Raw genomic sequence first — 18,930 nt, 5'->3', positions numbered from 1 at the left:
TTTGGGAATCTAACCAAAAGTAAATCCATGTGGGCTTACCTCTTAGGCCCAAAGTTGACCATATCATACTGATCGGATAATAAAGAGTTGGACATATGTTTTCACATTTCCAATAATTGGTATCATAGCGGTTAATGAGAAATCTGAAAGAAGACATAAATACTATTCGAGAAAAGAATGGTATATCCTATGAGTTAGGAATGAGAGATGTATGTGGCAGATCAAGTCATAAGAGAATTAGACAAAGTAAAATATCAAACTAAGTCATAAGAGAATTGGACACGAGATGAGTATGGTCCTTAGTTTGAGGGGGAGAATGTAAAATATCAAAATAAGTCTCACATTGGAGAATTAGACAAAGTGTGTCTTATATAAAAAGAGAAGTCCAATTCTAATTAGTGAGAGGCTTTTGGAAAGGAAAACAAAAGTAAATCCATGTGGACTTACCTCTTAGACCCAAATTAGATAATATCGTACTAATCGGATAATAAAGAGTTGTACATGTGTTTTCACATTCCCAACATGAGGAAGGCAGAACAACACCAAAAACAGCATCAAAGTAACAAAAATTGATTGACACAAAATAATAGGTAATCGCACTTTCATGATTAGTAAAATTTTTAATAATGAATATGGCAAAAAAAAATCAATATAAGGGGTTATTTTTGTGTTTATCAACAGATTTAGGTCATTTAATTTCTTTACAAATCCATATAAACTTTGATTAACTAATTTGGTACTAGATCAGGGGAAACCACATGGATTAAGCTTAGTACAATGTCAATCCTTAATTTAGATAAATTATGTATTTTATTTTCGATATGTTTCGTTCTACACAATTGGGTATTACATTTTTGTAGAAAACAAATATTTCACTTACTTTTAGATTTTTTTCTTTTAGTTATTCAACATTACTATTGGTAAAACAATTTATTAAACCAAATATAGGTAATTATGAGAATACCATTTCATATATAGATGCACAAACAACATCATTGCATTTTATTTATTATTCCATTAAAGATTTAGATGTAGAAACAAACGACATTTGATCATATATGATACATGGTAATGATGCTCATATATTAATTATTGGTATTCTTATTGGTGAAGAGTTTGGCAATTGAGCTACACAAACAATCCTCCTTCGAGGAAGCCTCCATCGCTTTAATAAGCTTATTGTTCTCTTCAATATGATTTTCTATGATCTTCAGTTGAGAATAAATTAATTTATCTATATTTAAATGTCGGATTGCTTGAAAATGTTGTCTTCCCAAAATGATATTGTTTTCTTCAAGGTATTCGATTAAAGTTTTCTCCAAACCCTAAATTGCAAAAAAATATAATTAATATTTGTAGAAAAAAACAAAGCATATAAGACTACGAATGGTGTAAATAAATACTCACCCTTACATGTTCTTCATCTTCTTTTGATTCTTCCTTCATAAGAATAAGTTCACCAATAACATCGAAAATTTCAACGTTTTTGGAAGCCATTCTTTTCTTTAATGAATCTAAATCTTGAAAGATATTTAAAATTTTGCCTTCACTTCTTTATAATTTTTGGCACATTTATAGATCTGATGAATCAAGTCAGTCAACAACTTTAACTAAATGTCTATTATATTGATGTTATTCAGGGTCAAACATCCTAAATTTGAACATATTTACCAATATATGATACCAAAAATGTTCCAATTTAGAATATTAGATAAAACAAATTCTTGAAAATATAATATATTATCATATATGGTGTAACAAAAATAACATTCCTAAATTAATGGATTTTTAATTTCTATTGAACGAATTGAAGTCACAAAGACTTTTATATTTGGCTAGTAACTTTTTCAATATTTTTTCTTTTTCTCTTTAAATTCTGTAAAAACGTGACCAAAATATATTTCATTAATATTCTTTAAATTTCACATAATTATTTATGTTATATAGGATAAAAAAACAAAACATAATATTTTGTTTAACTATAAACGAACTTTGAAGTTTGTAATTGTATCAATTCCAGTGTGGAATTCCAATATTGTTAGATAATTTTATTTAAACTTTTATGTATAAATTATGATATAACTACATACCATAAACTAGAAACCTAAAATAAATTTATTTTTAACACTGATTCGTTCATTGTTAGGAAATTTCCCTAGATATCAATAGAATAAAAAATCCTATTAAAAATTATTTATAAATTATGATATATGAGTAAACTAGAAACCTAATAAAATTTATTTTTAACCCTGATTCGTTCATTTTTCAAAGGATACAATTCTGGAATACAAAAACGCCAACCTAACACCATTAAAACACTCACCTATAGGTGAAAACAGCTCAAAAGACGAATAAAACAACACATTTTAGGAGAAGAACCCAACAACATTTCTAGTTTTTTTCTGGGATCAAACTCCATGGTAGCTTTACTTCAGGTCATAAAGTCCTAATTCAAATAATATCGTAGCATGAGGGGTCATTCCTAGAAATTTATATCTGAACATGGTGATCTCGAGTAACTAACTACACAAAATCTCCAATGTAGCATGATTTTGTATCTGCAACATACGGTCAAGGGACCAAATAATGGTTTTATTGTGGCATATCCCAATGTCGTCCACTCGTTTCCAAAACTGAGGGTACACCATAGATGTATGTTCATGTTCATGTTCTCTCATGTCTTCCATAGACGTATGCTCGTTGCAGCACAAACCTGACTTGAGGAAAAGCAAAGATGAATCTCTTGTTTACCCTCAACCAAGGTAATCAGAGAACCCGGCGAAGCCACAAGTGGAATTAATCTAACATACAACGACAGCTATAAAAAACAATCCGATAACTTAACAAATGGGAGGTAGAAAAGCTCCAAGAACCGCACCTAACAAACACAAATCGATTGACACAAAACAACGAACGATCTCAAACAACACAAACGTAAAACAAAAAAAACAAAGGATCAATAAAGGGATGAATAAACCAACTATGGTGTCACAGAGAAGACAGCTCCACTCCAGAAGTTTCAAGTGATACAAACCCAAGAAGAAGCTGAACACACCAGCCTGACCACTAAACAGTCTTTCCCTGCCCATGAAAAAGGGGGGAGGGGAGGCCTGAGAAGATGAAACGGATAAGAGCACTACCCAGATGGAACATGTTAATGAAAACTAGTATCAGCTCAGTTAAACTGTCATAAGACTCAAACAAGCGAAAATAAGCAATACCATAAAAATAATAAAAATAAGTGTAAAATATCACAACGAAACCATGGATCAACAAAGAGTGGTCGAGAAAGGAAGGAAACCAATCAAAACAGATGATGAACCACCACACCCTGGACCTCCCATCGACAACTTGTAAAAAAACCTGTTTCAGGAATAAATTATAGTTACCCAAAAGATATTGTTGGTGCTAATCAAGTAATAGCAAAATGATTCTATAAAATATTGGAAAACAAAATAAAAAACAACTATATTTTATTTTATAGGATCTATGATAAATTAATTACAAATTTAAATTATGTAACTTTTAGAATAAATTATTTAGTAGCTAGAATTGTTTTTATAAAAATAAATATTGAATAAATAAAATATAATTTTCATTATTTTCTTCAAATGAAAATTTAAATAATTTTCGTTATATTCTAAAATAGTTAGTTAACATATGATTAGTTTAATAATTATTTATTCAAAAATTATAAAGAATAATTATGACAGTATTGTAACTATTCATAGAGTTTGGATTATGTTTCATAATTTTATTGTCAAAGTTGATGTTCTTTGGAAAAAATATAAATCAATTTTTTCCAAAAGATTAAATATTAAATATTGAAAATATATTTTTGATAAATATAACACTAATAATAAAAATTATTTATATAATTTGTCAAAAAAGATATCAACTTTGGCAATAAAATTATGAAACATAATCCAAACTTTACGAATAATTACAAAACTGACATAATTATTCTTTATAAACTTTTTAATAAATAACTATTAAAATAATGATATGTTAAATAACTATTTTAGAACATAATGAAAATTATTTAAATTTTCATTTGAAGAAAATAATAAAAATTATATTTTATTTATTAAATATTTATTTTTATAAAACAATTCTAGCTACTAAATCATTTATTCTAAAGTTAGATCATTTATATTTGAGCCAAAAAATCATCAACTTTAAAAGCTATTTTAGGTTTATTGTTAGTCAATTATAACTGTTGACAAAAGATAGAAGTAAAATGATATGGTCAATGAAAGTTTATGATTAAAATGACTTCTCAATGAAAGTTGGTGCTTTAAATGGTCCAAGTGAAAGTTCGTGTTTTTTCAACCAAATTTGAAAGTTCGTGATTTAAATGACCATTTTCTCAAAATGATTCTATAAAATATTGGAAAAGAAAATAAATAAACAACTATATTTTATTTTATACTAGGGGTTTACCGGCGCTACGCGCCGGATTTTTTACAATAATATATATTTTAATAGTTTCGAAATTATTTTTGTCTGTGTTTTTAGAAGAAAATATGGCAAATATAAAGACATTTAAATTTTGTTTTACTTTTTCCATCAGTTTTTAAACTTATTTTGTAAAATTAGCGAACGTTAAATATATGCATAAAATTATCAAAATATCACACAACCAATATTTGAGACTATACCAAAATTTCTAAGTATTATGTTCATAAAAATGAAGTTTTTTTCTTACTGTTATTCACCTAATTCTACAGCGAAAAGAAGTAGGTGAATATTATGTTCATAGGATGAGTTATTCACCTATTTTTCCAGTGAAAAAAACCCCAAGCCCTCCTCTTTTTCCGTTTATTTCTTCTATATGTCTACCCTTTTTGCGATCTCTATCAACTCTCTTTTCTCTTGGCTCCCGGATACTTCTAATGCATATCCATCTCTATATCGTGAACAGTGGTGCAATCTCAACGGCATAGATCATTGAAGATCCTCGTCTTCGTCTCTTCTATGCCTTGAGTTTCTAGGCTCTAGATGGTTTCAACATAATATTCATCTAAAAACCATGAAAAAGCTCACACAAAGAAGGAGATTGACTATAGTTTTAAGTGTTGCTTTGTTATTTTGACTTGATGAACTCTCTTTGTTGTAAACCGATGTGTTTAAGACAATTAAAAATGATAAATTATATTTTACAATTGTTTAATTAGTTTTTCCTATATTAAATAACACTTTAAGAAATATTTATTCTATTATTGTGGTGATTATGTAATCTAATGGTTTTAAAGAACGATTACAAACAGTACAATAAAAACTAAAATTTCCAGTCAATGCATTGCACCAAACCAAATATAACTTTTCATAAACTCTTCAACATGTTAGATTAAAGTAATAGAACCAAACTTTTATAAAGTTAACTAGTTACATGTATATGGTTAAATTTACAGAAACTCCAGATTTGAAGAACATATCACCCATTCAGAATTTTAATATACCCTTCTTATAACATCTAATGTTATATGCCATAAAATCGTAAACATGTAACTCTAACTTGTGTTTAGTTATACGCTCAATTAAAATTACAATCTTCGATTTTTTTAAACAAATAATATTTTGAATTTGTAAATCGTTGACTATTCTTCTCACAATCACATTTAATTTTTTTTCACATAATTGTTGTTTTGACAATGTGTTGACCCAACACGACAAAAACTATTGTTGTTCAAAACCAATTATTAAATACACTAAAAATGAAAAGTAAGACACAGACAAAGTGAAACAAACTTATACTTAAATCATATAAGTCGAACAATGTTTCTCCAAATTAATTTAAGAATCTAGACCTTGTATATTATAATTACAAATAAACTTTGTATATTATAATTTTTATTATTCTAATCTAGGACTAGGAGTACTGTTTGAGACACAGTCTCTCTCCCATGTTTAGCTAAAACTGACACTGTATTAGTTCTATAAACAAATACAGATTTGGGAAAAATTCTTGTTTCCATCTTCTCTTCTTGTGGATGTATTTTTTATGTGTCTTGAAAACCAAGACCAGGGCCGTCTTTTAGCACGTGCAAGTGGAGCGGTCGAACAGGGTCCAAAATTTTAGAGGGTCCATAATTTTTTTTTTTTTAGTAATAGTTATAAATTTAAAATCACATTTTTATAAAAAATCAGAATAACTATATTTGAATTTAGGTTTCGTATTTACAACCAATAAATGTAATTACAATTTTTATTTTGTTTATATAACCAACTAAAAATGCAATAAATTAGGAAGTAGTTAGTATTTATATCAATTATATATTTTGGAAAGTAAAAATAGTTATTAATGTGTGTTTGAATATTCAGTGGTGGTATGTAAAGTTAATATACTAAATTGGTTATGTTTAGGAAACAATTATCAATTAGTGATTATAAATATGGATATCAAAATATATTTTTCACCATTTTTTAATTAGAAATAGCAAAAAAAAAAATTAGCTTACAACTTCTGTTGATAAGGAAAAAAAAGTGATTTGTCTAATCAAGAGTATATATCTTACTGTCCAGATTTTGTAACTCTACTATATTTATAGATTATGATTTTTGATTATGCATATAATAAACGTAAAAAAAATAACTGAAAAAGTTAGAAGAATGATCAAATTTGATGATTTGATCGATGACTTTGCATTGAAAAATGCCAAATAATTATGTTCAACGATTTGACCAATGATTTTGCATTAAAACTAGAAAATGGTATTATTTAGATATTAAATAATTAAATTGATGTAATTATTTTATGTTATATTGATATTTTGTAAAAAAAAATCAAAGTAATTTCAGATTGTTAAAAAAAGACTTATTTTTTTATTTTGAACATGGTCCGTCTAAAGTTTGAGACGGCCCTGACCAAGACCATTACAAATGATGTTTACTTCTTAGTATGCAGCGCCGGTACAGCTATGAATTAAAGTTAAGTCAATGTTCATCCTCATATGTTTATACCATCTCGTTGCTGTTTGGGTTTTCCACAGTTCCACTGAGCTATAAATTATCCACCCACAACCGCTTCCATTAAATTTTGCACCGAGTCTTGCCACATAAATTTGTTACTAAAATAGTTACGAATGTAAACATAACCATTTTGTGGAAAAGGAAAACACAAAAATAAACGTGTCAAATTTGTGGCAAAAAAGACCATAAGATTTTCTTGACAATATCTTAAATATATTAGTCAAAAAATATCTTGACTATATTGCCACAGAAAAACATGACTAAAAATTTAGCAAAAAAAAAGAACATGACTAAAACATGTTTATACGGCCACGATTTGTCACGTTTTTTTTTGGTTACGGACGTATCATCACTATTTATTTTCACGACTTTTCATGGTTATTTTCTGATATAGCCCCAAAATATTTGTCGTAGTCACAATTTAAATCGTGGCTATACGCTATACGATAATCTACTGGCCAGTGCAGTGAAATGACTAGCAAGCTAGGATCAAAAAGTATTGGAAAATCAGAAGTTTGTTATATGCAATTTGGCTTTAGCTAATAGCAATACCATGTGAAACATATATCATGTGAGAAAGCATTCCAGTGAGAGTTATTTAGCAAAAGCTATACTACATGGAAACAGAAGCAAGACGTGTAAACGGAAGCGTATAGAAACGCTGAAGAGAAGTTTTTTAAAAAATTAGGAAGCGGATACGTGTTGCAAGCGAATATCCGTATATATATATATATATATATATATATATATATATATAAGAATCTTTTTATTATATTAGGACTAAAAATTATATGATTTAAATTTAAAATAAAGCACTTATTCATTTATAATAACTTTGAAATGATTTCATATTAAAACTCTGAAAATACACATATATTAAGTTTAAAAATTATTATATTAATTATTTTTAATGTTTCCTAAATTTATTGACACAATATATTTGAATATATGCTATATCTTAAATAAAAACTTCAAGGCATATTTCTTTAATAAAAAGATAGTTTATAGAATTAGTTTTAATATTTGTATTTTTCCATTCTCTCTATTTCATTACTATTAAAATTTGGATTTTACATAAACTAAAAACTATGATTTTGTATTTTTACTGATTTATGACATTGTGTATGAAAAAACGGAAGCGTAACTCTAAGATGGAATTGCAAGTTTCCAATGTGTTTTTAAAGATAATATTTTAGAAACGAAATTCCGTAAGCTTTCGTTAGGTTTCGATTCCAATTCTGGTTTCGAAAAAGTGGGAAGCGGACGTCCGATGAAGCTTCCGTGCAACATAAACAAAAAGTTACTGGACAAGAAAGGAAACCGTTACGTGTATGATGGGTTGCACTTGGTTCAGGAATTTTGACAAAAGAGTCCCTGGACGTAATATTATGTCTTGGTTTAAGATTTCTGGAGTTCCTGGTCAGCCTACTAACTTGAGACATTAGGCCATTATGGTGACGTGCAACTTTTTTTGTCGTGGATACAATGTAACTGACTGATGTTTTAAGTCATGAATCTGGTAGTAGAGGAGCTTGAATTTTTCTTTAAAAAGCTGGTCAATCATACCAGTAGGTTTGGGATCATTTGATATTTACTGTCACTAGGTTTGAGATTTTTTTTGTATTGATACCCCTGTTTCCATTTCTGTACAAAATTATGGATGCATCTTATGCTATTTCACCTCTTCCAAACCAACAAAATACATTACTATTTTGCAGGGAAAGAGGCAGTTAACGAAGAGGGGATCATCTGATTCCCACTACTTTTTAAAAAAATTGTTTTGTTTTTAAATAAAATTTGTATTGATCCCATTAAAAAAAATTGAGTCCACAAAAATAATTATTAAAGATAAAATTTAACTATACAACTAAAATATTTACATTTTTATCTTAAAAATTTGAATTTATATTAGTTTTAGTTTTATTTTCTATGGTTACAAAAAATATTAATTCCAATACAAAAATTAGACCCTAGTACAAAATTTTTTGGCTCTGCCACTGTTATTTTGCATATACTAGTATGGAGTATATGTGTTGGCAAGAGGTAAATGCAACCTTAAATCTTACTTAGCAATAATGGTTGATTGTGAGTCACTCTCATTTACCACCCATAAAGAGCACAATTAATAACAAACTAATTTAAAGTTAGAGAGCTATCTACCTCCTTTATTCCATTTTAATAAATTCACAAAGTAGATGAGAATTATGTATTTATTGTAAGTCTATATTGAATCTTATTCATGAAAAAATGTACAAGCAGAGGTTGTATACAGACACTGATACAGTGGCGAATCTAGAATATTTATTTACTGGGTGCATTATTGGTAATAAAAATTAAAAATGCATGAATGAGATTTGAACCTAGGTTATTATGGGTGCACTTGTTAACTTTTACCATCTGATCCACCAAAATCATAGGGTTCCTAGCTATAAAATTTTAACTTTTAGAATATTTATGGGTGCAAGTGCCACCACACCTGATAAGGTGGCTTCGCCCCTGCACTGATACTAGGGTAAATGATAGAAGTCAATGGCAATCTATTATGTATAATAAATGAGAATATACGAAGATCAATAATTGATATTAATTGATCACTAATACGCCCCCTCAAGATGGAGGGATTTGCACACTCCGATCTTGCTAGCTAATGAAATGAATGTTGGATGTGGTAGGGTTTGTTCATAGCATCTGCTAGCTGGTCCTTGGATGAGACGTGTACCACTCATAGTGTGTCTGACCTGACTTGGTTTTGAAAAAAATGTTAGTCTAACGCAACATGCTTCATTCTTGAAAGGAAGACGGGATTGGCCCATAAGTAGGTGGCTCCATTGTAAGCCTAGTGGAAGGAGAAGTTTTCAAGGTCCGACGTGATATGGTTAATTGTGCCACTGTCCAGTAGCTAGTTGGTAGTGTTGTAGGAACCAGCTACGGTGAGATTAGCTAAAGGATTCCAAGGCATGAATGGACTAACTTGCTGTTGACTAGAAAACTGATAGCTTTGGAGTTAGAGCATCGCTTGGCACTGTTTCCTTGTGTGCCACAGATCTGACAGCGTCCAAAGTATGGAATGTTCCTCTTGACTCATTGTGGTTTTGTTGTTGTGGAGATGACTGCCAGTTGGTTAAACTGATGTGACGTATTCCTATGCTTGTTTTGGCCTTTAATTTGTAGTTGTTGGTGTTGTTGCACTGTTGTGCCATATTGGCTGTGACAGGAGTTGGTGAGACAAGAGCATCACTGACGGAGAGGATTTTGGCCTCGTGGTTGAGTAGACGCTCATGCAGCTCCGTGATCGATGAGGGAACGTCTCTGCCTTCGATATGGTCCATGACATATTTGTAATCTTCTGGAAGTACTTCGAGGATAAGATCGATCTGATCTTCGTGGTCAACAACTTTCCCGAGAGTTGCTAGTGGATCCAAACGAGCTGTGATGCCTTGAAGGTAATCATCGATTTTCTTGTTCTCCTTTTTCGAGTTCTTGAGTTGTGTCTTTAGCTGTTTAATGTGACCTCTGCTTCATTTTGCATAGGTTGATGCAAGTGTGTTCCACACATCATACGAGGTGGTGCAACACTAGACAAGAGGCTGGAGATATTGATAGATTTCTCTTAGAATTGCGCTATAAAGGAGCTTGTCTTGATGTGACTACAAAGTGTAGTCCAAATTGACGGTGATTGGATCGTCATTGCTGAGGGTTGCGGAAGGGATAGTGAACGATCCCTCAAGATATCCAGCAAGCGCATATCCATCAAAGAGAGCATTAACCTGGAGACTCCACATGAGGTAATTGGTAGCAGTGAGTTTTGAGACATTATTCATGTTGATGTTGAGGAGAGGTTGAGTGATGGTGTTTATGTTTTCATGATGAGCGTTTGAGTGATGGTAGAACAAAAGAAAAAAATTTGGATCTTCAAGATCTTATGTCTCTTGATAACATGCAAGTCTATATTGAATCTTATTTGTGAACAATGTACAAGCAGAGGTTATATACAGACTGATACTAGGGTACAATAGAAGTTAATAACAATATATTATATACAATAAATGAAAACATACAAAAATCAATTAGGTCTGGGCATTTGGGATTCCAATCGGATTTCGGTTTTGTCCAATCGAGTTTCAGTTTTTGGGAGTTTATCAAAATCAGCCTTATACAGGTTATATGAAAGTTCCGTTCGTACTGGTTCTGGTTCTATCGGATTCGTATCGGGGTAAATCTTCAAAAAACATGTATAACCCGATGTACTTTCGGGTTCAGTCTCAATCGGTTCTTCGGTTTAGAAGTACCTGATTTGTACCTACTTTGTAATCAAAACATCAGCAAAACCCGGTTTTTCGGTTTTAGAATACCTTATTTGTATATATTTTGTAACCAAAACATAAGTAAAATTGATTCAATAATAAGATAGGAACATCAACCGTGATCATTCAAAATCAAACGAAAAGTAAACATATTTATTGATATAAATAAAACCAAATAAATGAAAGCATAAAACGAAAACTAAGTTCTCATGAAATGAGAAACATTGTTCAATGAAAACAAAACCAAAATCTAAAAACTTCAAGCTTCAACTGCTACCTTCATCCATCAACCATCAACCTTCATGTAATAGAACCAGCAGCCTTCATGTAATAGATAATTATTTTAGATGTTCAATATATCTTAGTGTATTTTTGATACATATTAGAACCTATGAACATGTTTGGCACAAGATTGTTTTGGAGTTTTGAATGTTTCGGGTTCTATTGGATATCCATTTAGGTTCGGGTTTGATTCGAATGATACTCATAATCCGAAATATCATAAAAAAAAAGATACATTCGATATTTATGTTGGATTCGGATTGGATTCGATTCATTTTTATCAGATCGGGTTCGGTTTGGGTTTTCAGATTTGGTTTATTTGCCCAACCCTAAAATCAATCATTGATATTGATTGATCTCTAATATTTATTTGGCCAAAGTTCCTCTAGTAAGTATTGTACGGTGTCAAAAGGAAGAAGATCACACACTTTAGACTAAACATAATTTGCTTTTCAATTTTATAATGAAGATGGGAGTCTGACCAGTGCTAACAAACTTGGGAACAACTTACTTATTTACAAAAATACAAAAAAAAAACTAAAATGAGAAAATCAAATTAAGTCGAAGACTCAGTAATCTCCAGATAGAGAGGATGATCCCATGTGCTTGCAACACTTCTAACAACAACATAGAGCTTTTCCTCTTGTGCTGCCTTTCTCAGACCAGATTCCTTCTTTGCTTCTTTCTCAGCACTGATAACGTTCTTGCATTAATTATAGTCTCTGCACGAGCGTTGTTGAACTGAAGTCAGGTAGATATTTAGTGCATCAGCAACTTCCTGCCGATATTGACAATCAAGCCTTCTTTCCACATGTTCTCTAGAGTCTCTGTACTTCTCAACCCGAGCTATTGCATAGCGAAGCATTGCACTCTCGTGTAGCATCTCTGCTTCAATGACCGATACTTGATTTGTAACATCTTCCTCTATTAGGGTTTTGTGGTCGTTGATCATCGGATACAGATCATCTTCATCATCGCAGTATGTACAGAATTGACAAGGTTCTTCTTCTTCTTCTTCGGTCTCGGCGTATTCAGACACGCGCATCACAAATCCTCTACCATTCTTTGAAAAGATATTGAGATTCTTTACGACAGAGTTCATCTCAGAGACCAAGCTATCAAGATCATAAGGGTTATTACTAATCTTATAGTAACTTGTGGGACAAGGAGATTCCAGAACGATTCTCATCGCGAAATCAAGAGATTAATCTCGCAAGAGATCGTCTCCCTTCTACCTTTGATTTTGATTCTAACTCTGTCGAATCGAAAATAATTTTCTGCCCTGTTAGAATCTCTACGCTTCTACACGAACATGCTTATATATAAAGGCCAAGGAGGAATTTTGACATGAATGAATAAAAAAGGAAACACTTTTAAAAGAATTCTAGAAGGAATGGAAAGATTGATTACAGATTACAAAAAGGAAATTAACGTAGAGATAAAAAAAAAAAAAACAAAAAAGAGGAAAAAGCTTGGAGTGGCGCTGAAGGAATCTTCCAAACATTGTGAAGCTGAAGAAAGTCATCCGGGAGAGTGATAACCTATACTTTGTGTTCGAGTACATGGTTTGATCTTTTTCATTAGTTTTTCCTTCTCCAGTGTTGAGTTATCTTTTACAAACTCAGTCAAGAATGCAACTAAGACATCTTTGGAAGGTGTCTGCTTCTGACGTATGGTCAGTCTCGAGCTCCGGAAGTTTCTGCGCAATGAATATGAAATATGTTCTGAGATGGGTGTTTCAAGGCAACGGGTTGAGATTCAAAAGTAGTCTGATTGAGCTGAAACTTGGTGACAATCTTCATTGTACTGCTGTCTTGCAATTCAACGGTGGGATTGTGATTGGTTAGTTTGTGTTTTATTTGAGGCGCTTCAACCTGGACTGGGAATAGTTCTATAGCTTCAAAATTGCAGTGTGAGAGCAGTTTCAGAAGAGTTGTTTTATATGAATGTGCATTCAAGTAGGGAGAGAACGTAATGATGCAGGGAGAGCTATTGCTATGTGATTACTGATGGATGAGCTTGAGTTGACACATTCAAATAAAAAGGGAGAGAATGAAGAAGATTGATCTTTTGAGCATCATGCTTGATGTAACGAGAAGCTGTTGGAGATTTCCCATGGATCCTTAAACTCAAACAACGGAGAGATTGTTGAGTTATGTTGACTGAGTTTGTATGAAGCTGTGAGACGCAACATGAGTAGCTGTGACAAGACGATGTCTAGAAGGTGCTGAACGTGAAAAACAAAGTTGCTGCAGCGGTGAAGCTTTGGTTCGTGCACATGTGTTACACATGGAGAGTGGTGTGTGACACACGCTTTGGAGAAGAAAAAGAAAATATCAAGATGCGATGATGTGGGATATTTTCTTATGCAATGGATGACTATTAAAGGAAAAGAGTCACGTGGGCTTCAAGACATTAGAAGATCTATGTGGACTTAGTTACAACAAAAAGCCTAACTAATAAGATGAGATTAGTGGGCTTGAGAAGATTAGGGTTTACTCGTTGGAGTATAAAGAGACGAAGGCGGTGACAGGAGCAGTCACGTGTCTAGGGTTTATTGAAGATGCACATGGATGTGTGTGACGTCGTCTTACCAGACAGTTGAGAGATCTGTTGGTAGTTTTGTTAGAGAGAATTATACTCGTCAAGAAGACAAGGAGTAGTAGTTGCTATCATCATTGTAATTCTAGATAAGAGTGGTCGGCACGGGTGTGTGCTAGTACCATATAACAATTGTAGTTGCTATCTTTTCTAGTGAATGAGTTCTGGACTTGGTCCGAACCTCGTTAACAAATTTCTATGTGTCTTTTCTTTATGCATTAACATACTTGCTATCTAAGATATTTGCATACTAATACATAAATTAGCCATGAATCTGTTCTTCCATCTAGTGCCCTAAATATTCTTATTGTTCTTACTCGGGCAGAAGTGCAGTCTTTACCAGCTTATGAAGGATCGCCCTAAGCTATTTGCAGAATCTGATATCCGAAATTGGTGCTTCCAAGCCTTTCAAGGCCTTTCTTACATGCATCAGCGTGGATACTTTCACCGTGATCTTAATTAAGCCAGGTAATTGATACCCTTGACTTACCTATAAATATCAGCACATGTGATGGAGTTCGGCTTGTTTTTTAAGTTTCAGTTTCCAAGTTTTTAACCGCTGTCATCGAGTTTCTTCTATCTTTGGATACTAGTAATGATCTATATGTTATCTTGCAGCTTCCGGGTGTACACCTTTCAAGCTTGATGACATATGCTAGTGCAGAGGCGGTTAACCTTGTTGAGCGCCTATATGCTCATGGGATCCCAGCAATAGGCCGACTGCTGCAGAGGCTTTACAGTCTTTCAGAGTTGTTATTATGTTCCACCATCTCTCTCGTACCAAAATCTATGTTGGACAAAGAGGGTCTCTCGAGGATCAGCAGCGGCAATCCGTCAAGAGGTTGCCTGCAACTTGGACCAATACTGCTAACAATAAGTCATTCAACAGTTATGCTGCGAATGCTCCTTTTGGCGCTAGTCAGGCCCAGTGGAAGCTGGAGATGCCTAAGAAGATTAACAAGGAGACAGCATGGAACAACAAACCTGCGGAAAGTTATCATGTCAGAGATGCTAAGTATATACCACCACCTGGAAGGAAGAGTCCTAGTAAAGTAAAAATCAAATATTCTCTCCCTCTTCTGTTCTCATAGTTTTTGATTATTTGTCTGAGGAAATCAAATGATGCGACTTCTTTAGCATCTATGAACAAGAACTGGGTCTTTCCTCGTGGGCCATCAGAGGCTGCATATAAAACAGGCAGATGCAGCGGTCGGAGGAGGAAGATGGAGTCAAAGGCAACAGAAACCGACGATGAAGGCTGGATGGGTGGGAGAAAGTGGTGTAACATGTTCCTCAGACCTACACAGCCTCCCAATCCCTACTCTAGAAGAATCGCCGGTTAAAGCCCAAATACACTCTTTCTTGTGACTCATAAGATAAGATATGAGCCATCATCGTCTACTACGGTAAAGGTCCAAAGTCATGTGAAGACTAAGATATGTTTGATTCAAAGTCCACAAAAGCATACAAATGTCCATATCTATGCAGAAAACAGTTCATGGTTTTGAGCAGAAAGTGGAAGAAAGAGTCAATGGTTGAGCAAACGGTGCAACAGACATCACAAGGTTCCAACATAAAACATAATGTCAACAACAACAACATTCCTATGCAGAAAAGAGTTCATAGTTGTGCAGAGAAAGTAGAAGAATTACAATGCTTGATTGAACAAGACACCAGGAGATGTGTTTTTTTAATCACTTGCCTATGATAAGTTTAGCTCTGGCATCTCCTTTGTTGATCTGGAACTGATCTGTTAATCCAAAATGAGCCATTAAAAGCCAAACAAAGTTGATCAGCTCACCACCTCTACTAAGCTGCTCCACATGAGCTGTGGAATCACAATGACACGCTGCATAACAGAGAAGTTCCACCCACACTTTGCTCAGTATCTCCCATTTGTCTTTCCCATACCTCTCCTCCAGCTGCCTCAGGTCTTTAGCTAGCCTGCTCGCATCAAACAACACAGACTTGCTTCTATCTCCCTTAACACCCATCGGATCAATATCACTACTGACGTCAAGGATGGTATTGCTGGCTACTTTCACATCTCTGACGTTCTCAATATGCCTCCTGTGGAAGAACTTGTCAGCTTCAGCCATTGTGTCTCTGAACCTGATCTTCCCAATTCCAGCAACTTCGGACATCAGACCAGGTTGCATGATAAGGAGATACATCACGTAGTCTGAAATGATTTTGCTGAACTCACGGTTGCTGTAGTGCTTACTTTCATCATAGCCCTTAGGGATAGTCTCTTCCTGTTGGTAACAGAGCTCTGTTGCAATGTGCCACATCAAAAGACTCTGATCGTAGTCAAAGTTTGTGACATAACCCACAAGCTTCTCCCGGTCTGCGTCCTCTGGAAGGTTGTCTCTCAAAGTCCATTGCCCTCGAGCCAGAGATATCCTTTTAGCATTCTCAGGACTGTCTCCAAACTTTGACTTGTACTTGAGCTCATTGAACATGAAAGCCCAGAGCTCTTTAGTCATAGGCTCTCCATGCACAAAGAGAGTCTTGTAAACCATATCAAGCATGTCCGAGATGTCGAAGAAGTCGCTGAACTTATCCCACACAAGCTTGATGAAGTGCGGAATGCGTGATAGGAACCCGAAATAGAAAGGGTAGATAGTACTACGAGCCCAAGGATGTTTTCTTGATGTCTCATTGACTTGGTGGCTGATCCTCTTGTGCACAGCGTTGATCAACTCAGCAACCTTTCCACCAATTGTTTGGATGACAAAGCTGAGATTCTCAAATGGGTAAATGAAGGCAGTCCACGCGTAGCGGCGGAGTTTACCTCTTGCGTCATGGATCCTCTCTACTTCAGCATTTGTGGCGTATGCTAGAAAGTTAAACACGTTAATGCTTCCACACCATCTCCTGAGGAAGAATCCAGTTGTAAGCACTTCATGCTTCGAACATTTATCATGACCTTCCTTGTCACACTTGTGCTCACCTTTCTTGTGGCACTCTTGCACCGTCCAACTAAGCTTTCTGAGACTAAGAAGCCAGTTGAAAAACCGATCTTTCGGTGATAGTTTTTCGTCCGGGTCATCCTTCAAGCTACTAAGTGCAGCACAAGTCCAGTCAGAAAACAGAAACAAGAGGATTGATATGAGATCCAAAGCTAAACCAACTCCAAACAGCGTGTAAGTAACCTTAACATCAGCATCATGAAACTCTGTGCCTTTGTTTGGTTTATTATGAAAGATGATGAAAGCTGCCACAAGGGTCCCTGAAGCAACGACCCGTGATATAGTTCCGATAACGGTGTGAAGAACAGCGACCTTTGTGAACAGAGCATCATAGAGGAATCCAAGCTCAACTTCAATGATCCTCAAAGCTTCCTCTGGATCAGTAAGATTCTCAAAGATCTCTAGGCTCTCGTCGCGCTCCCTGAAGCTGAAGATGAGGTTGACCACAAGACCCTTGAACGTGTTGAAGAACTTGTAAGCATACTGAGCAATCTCAAGATCAGTCAACTTACTATTTTCTTTTTCTTTTCTAATGTCCGAGGCTTGTGCTGGATGCACCAACTTCTTTGGCCTATTCTCCTTATCAGGCTCATCAATGAGAATGATCTTTGTTGGTAGTCTTGCCTCTTTCTTGGCTTTGTACTCCTCCATGAGCTTCGCGTAGTTTGGTCCTGGATCCGGCGCTTGAATCATAGAGTCTCTAAACTTATCCAAACTCGCACTATACAAAGCCGTTGTCCTCTCTAGATACTTTATAGTCCCGGAGATAAACACTAAGACTATTATCAACCAGAGGCTATTGGGGATAGACTGAAGAACAACATAAACACCAGCGATAGCCTGAAAGACGAGTCCAAAGACATGTCTGAGCCAAAGAGCGTTGTCTTCAAGGGCAAAGGCTGTGATTGTGTCTGGTCCACCAAGATGTAAGAGCAAGAACGGTGCCCATAAGGCCATGAGCTTCTTGTCCTGTGGAGGGTCACCTTTCTTGGGGTCTTTACCTTGGTTCTTGGAGATGAGACCAACAGCGAAATTAGCAGACCAATCTGCTAAGAGGTATGAGGACCAAACGAGCATGATCAAAAGTCTTCTTGGTGTGCGTTTCCTGAGAGGTGAGAAGCAGATGAGAATTGCTTGGAGGGTTAGACTCAGAATGATTGCTCCTCTTATGTTCCATCTGTCCCACACTTCTTTGATGTCTTTTGGTATCACTTCCACCATTGTTGTTGCTCTCTCTGGAGATAAGAAAAGAAAACAAAAGACAAAGCTTCTTATTTTTTTTCTCTTTTGATGTGTTTTGTTTTTTTCTTTTCTACTCTCTCTCTCTCCCTTCTTTCTTTTGGGAAGCCATTGATGCTCCTTTTTTTTACCAGACTTAACTCATAACTCGGGTAAGAGTCAACTCAGCGACTCACTCAGGTCTAGCTGTTCTGTTTTTTTTTTCTACGAATTAATAATAAACTATTTTGCATTTTTCGTACATTCATTGCAAATTTTATTTAAAGAACTAGTGGTTATTCGAATCGTAAAAACCTTCTTTGTTAAATAAAAATATTCTTTTGAATAAAAAATTCGTTTTTAAAAAAAATTTGCGGGAGACGACTTTTAGCTTATTGGTCTTTGTTTATAAATAATAAAAATCAAAAGTGACAGCTGTTGAGTAACAATAATTAAAAGCTCATGTATGCAGTACTGCATGTATGTATCATAAGTTGAGCTCGCGTCGTTTAAGGATTAATACATTAATCAACTAAAATCCAGTTTGAATCTTTAATACTATGATTAAAGGCCTAAGACTG

At 34.1% G+C, this 18,930-nt stretch overlaps 1 protein-coding gene and 1 pseudogene across 1 annotated transcript; one reads left to right on the top strand and one right to left on the bottom strand.

Moving 5' to 3' along the window:
- The first annotated feature begins 13,264 nt into the window (after positions 1–13,264).
- On the top strand, positions 13,265–15,543 carry LOC108808064 (uncharacterized; annotated as a pseudogene).
- A 132-nt stretch (positions 15,544–15,675) lies between these two features.
- LOC108812704 (uncharacterized) lies at positions 15,676–18,579 on the bottom strand. Its single transcript, XM_018585036.2, has one exon. The coding sequence runs from the start codon at positions 18,350–18,352 to the stop codon at positions 15,854–15,856; it is 2,499 nt and encodes an 832-aa protein (XP_018440538.2). The 5' UTR covers positions 18,353–18,579; the 3' UTR covers positions 15,676–15,853.
- Positions 18,580–18,930: the final 351 nt, after the last annotated feature.

Source organism: Raphanus sativus, chromosome 6 (genome assembly GCF_000801105.2).
Source record: "Raphanus sativus cultivar WK10039 chromosome 6, ASM80110v3, whole genome shotgun sequence".
Taxonomy (NCBI): Eukaryota; Viridiplantae; Streptophyta; class Magnoliopsida; order Brassicales; family Brassicaceae; genus Raphanus; species Raphanus sativus.
The sequence above is the reverse complement of the archived record's forward strand: the minus strand, read 5'-3'. Positions and strand labels throughout refer to the sequence as shown.

What these genes read in the sequence shown, in the direction of transcription:
- LOC108812704 (XM_018585036.2), bottom strand. Translation starts at nt 18,352, where the DNA reads ATGGTGGAAGTGATACCAAAAGACATCAAAGAAGTGTGGGACAGATGG.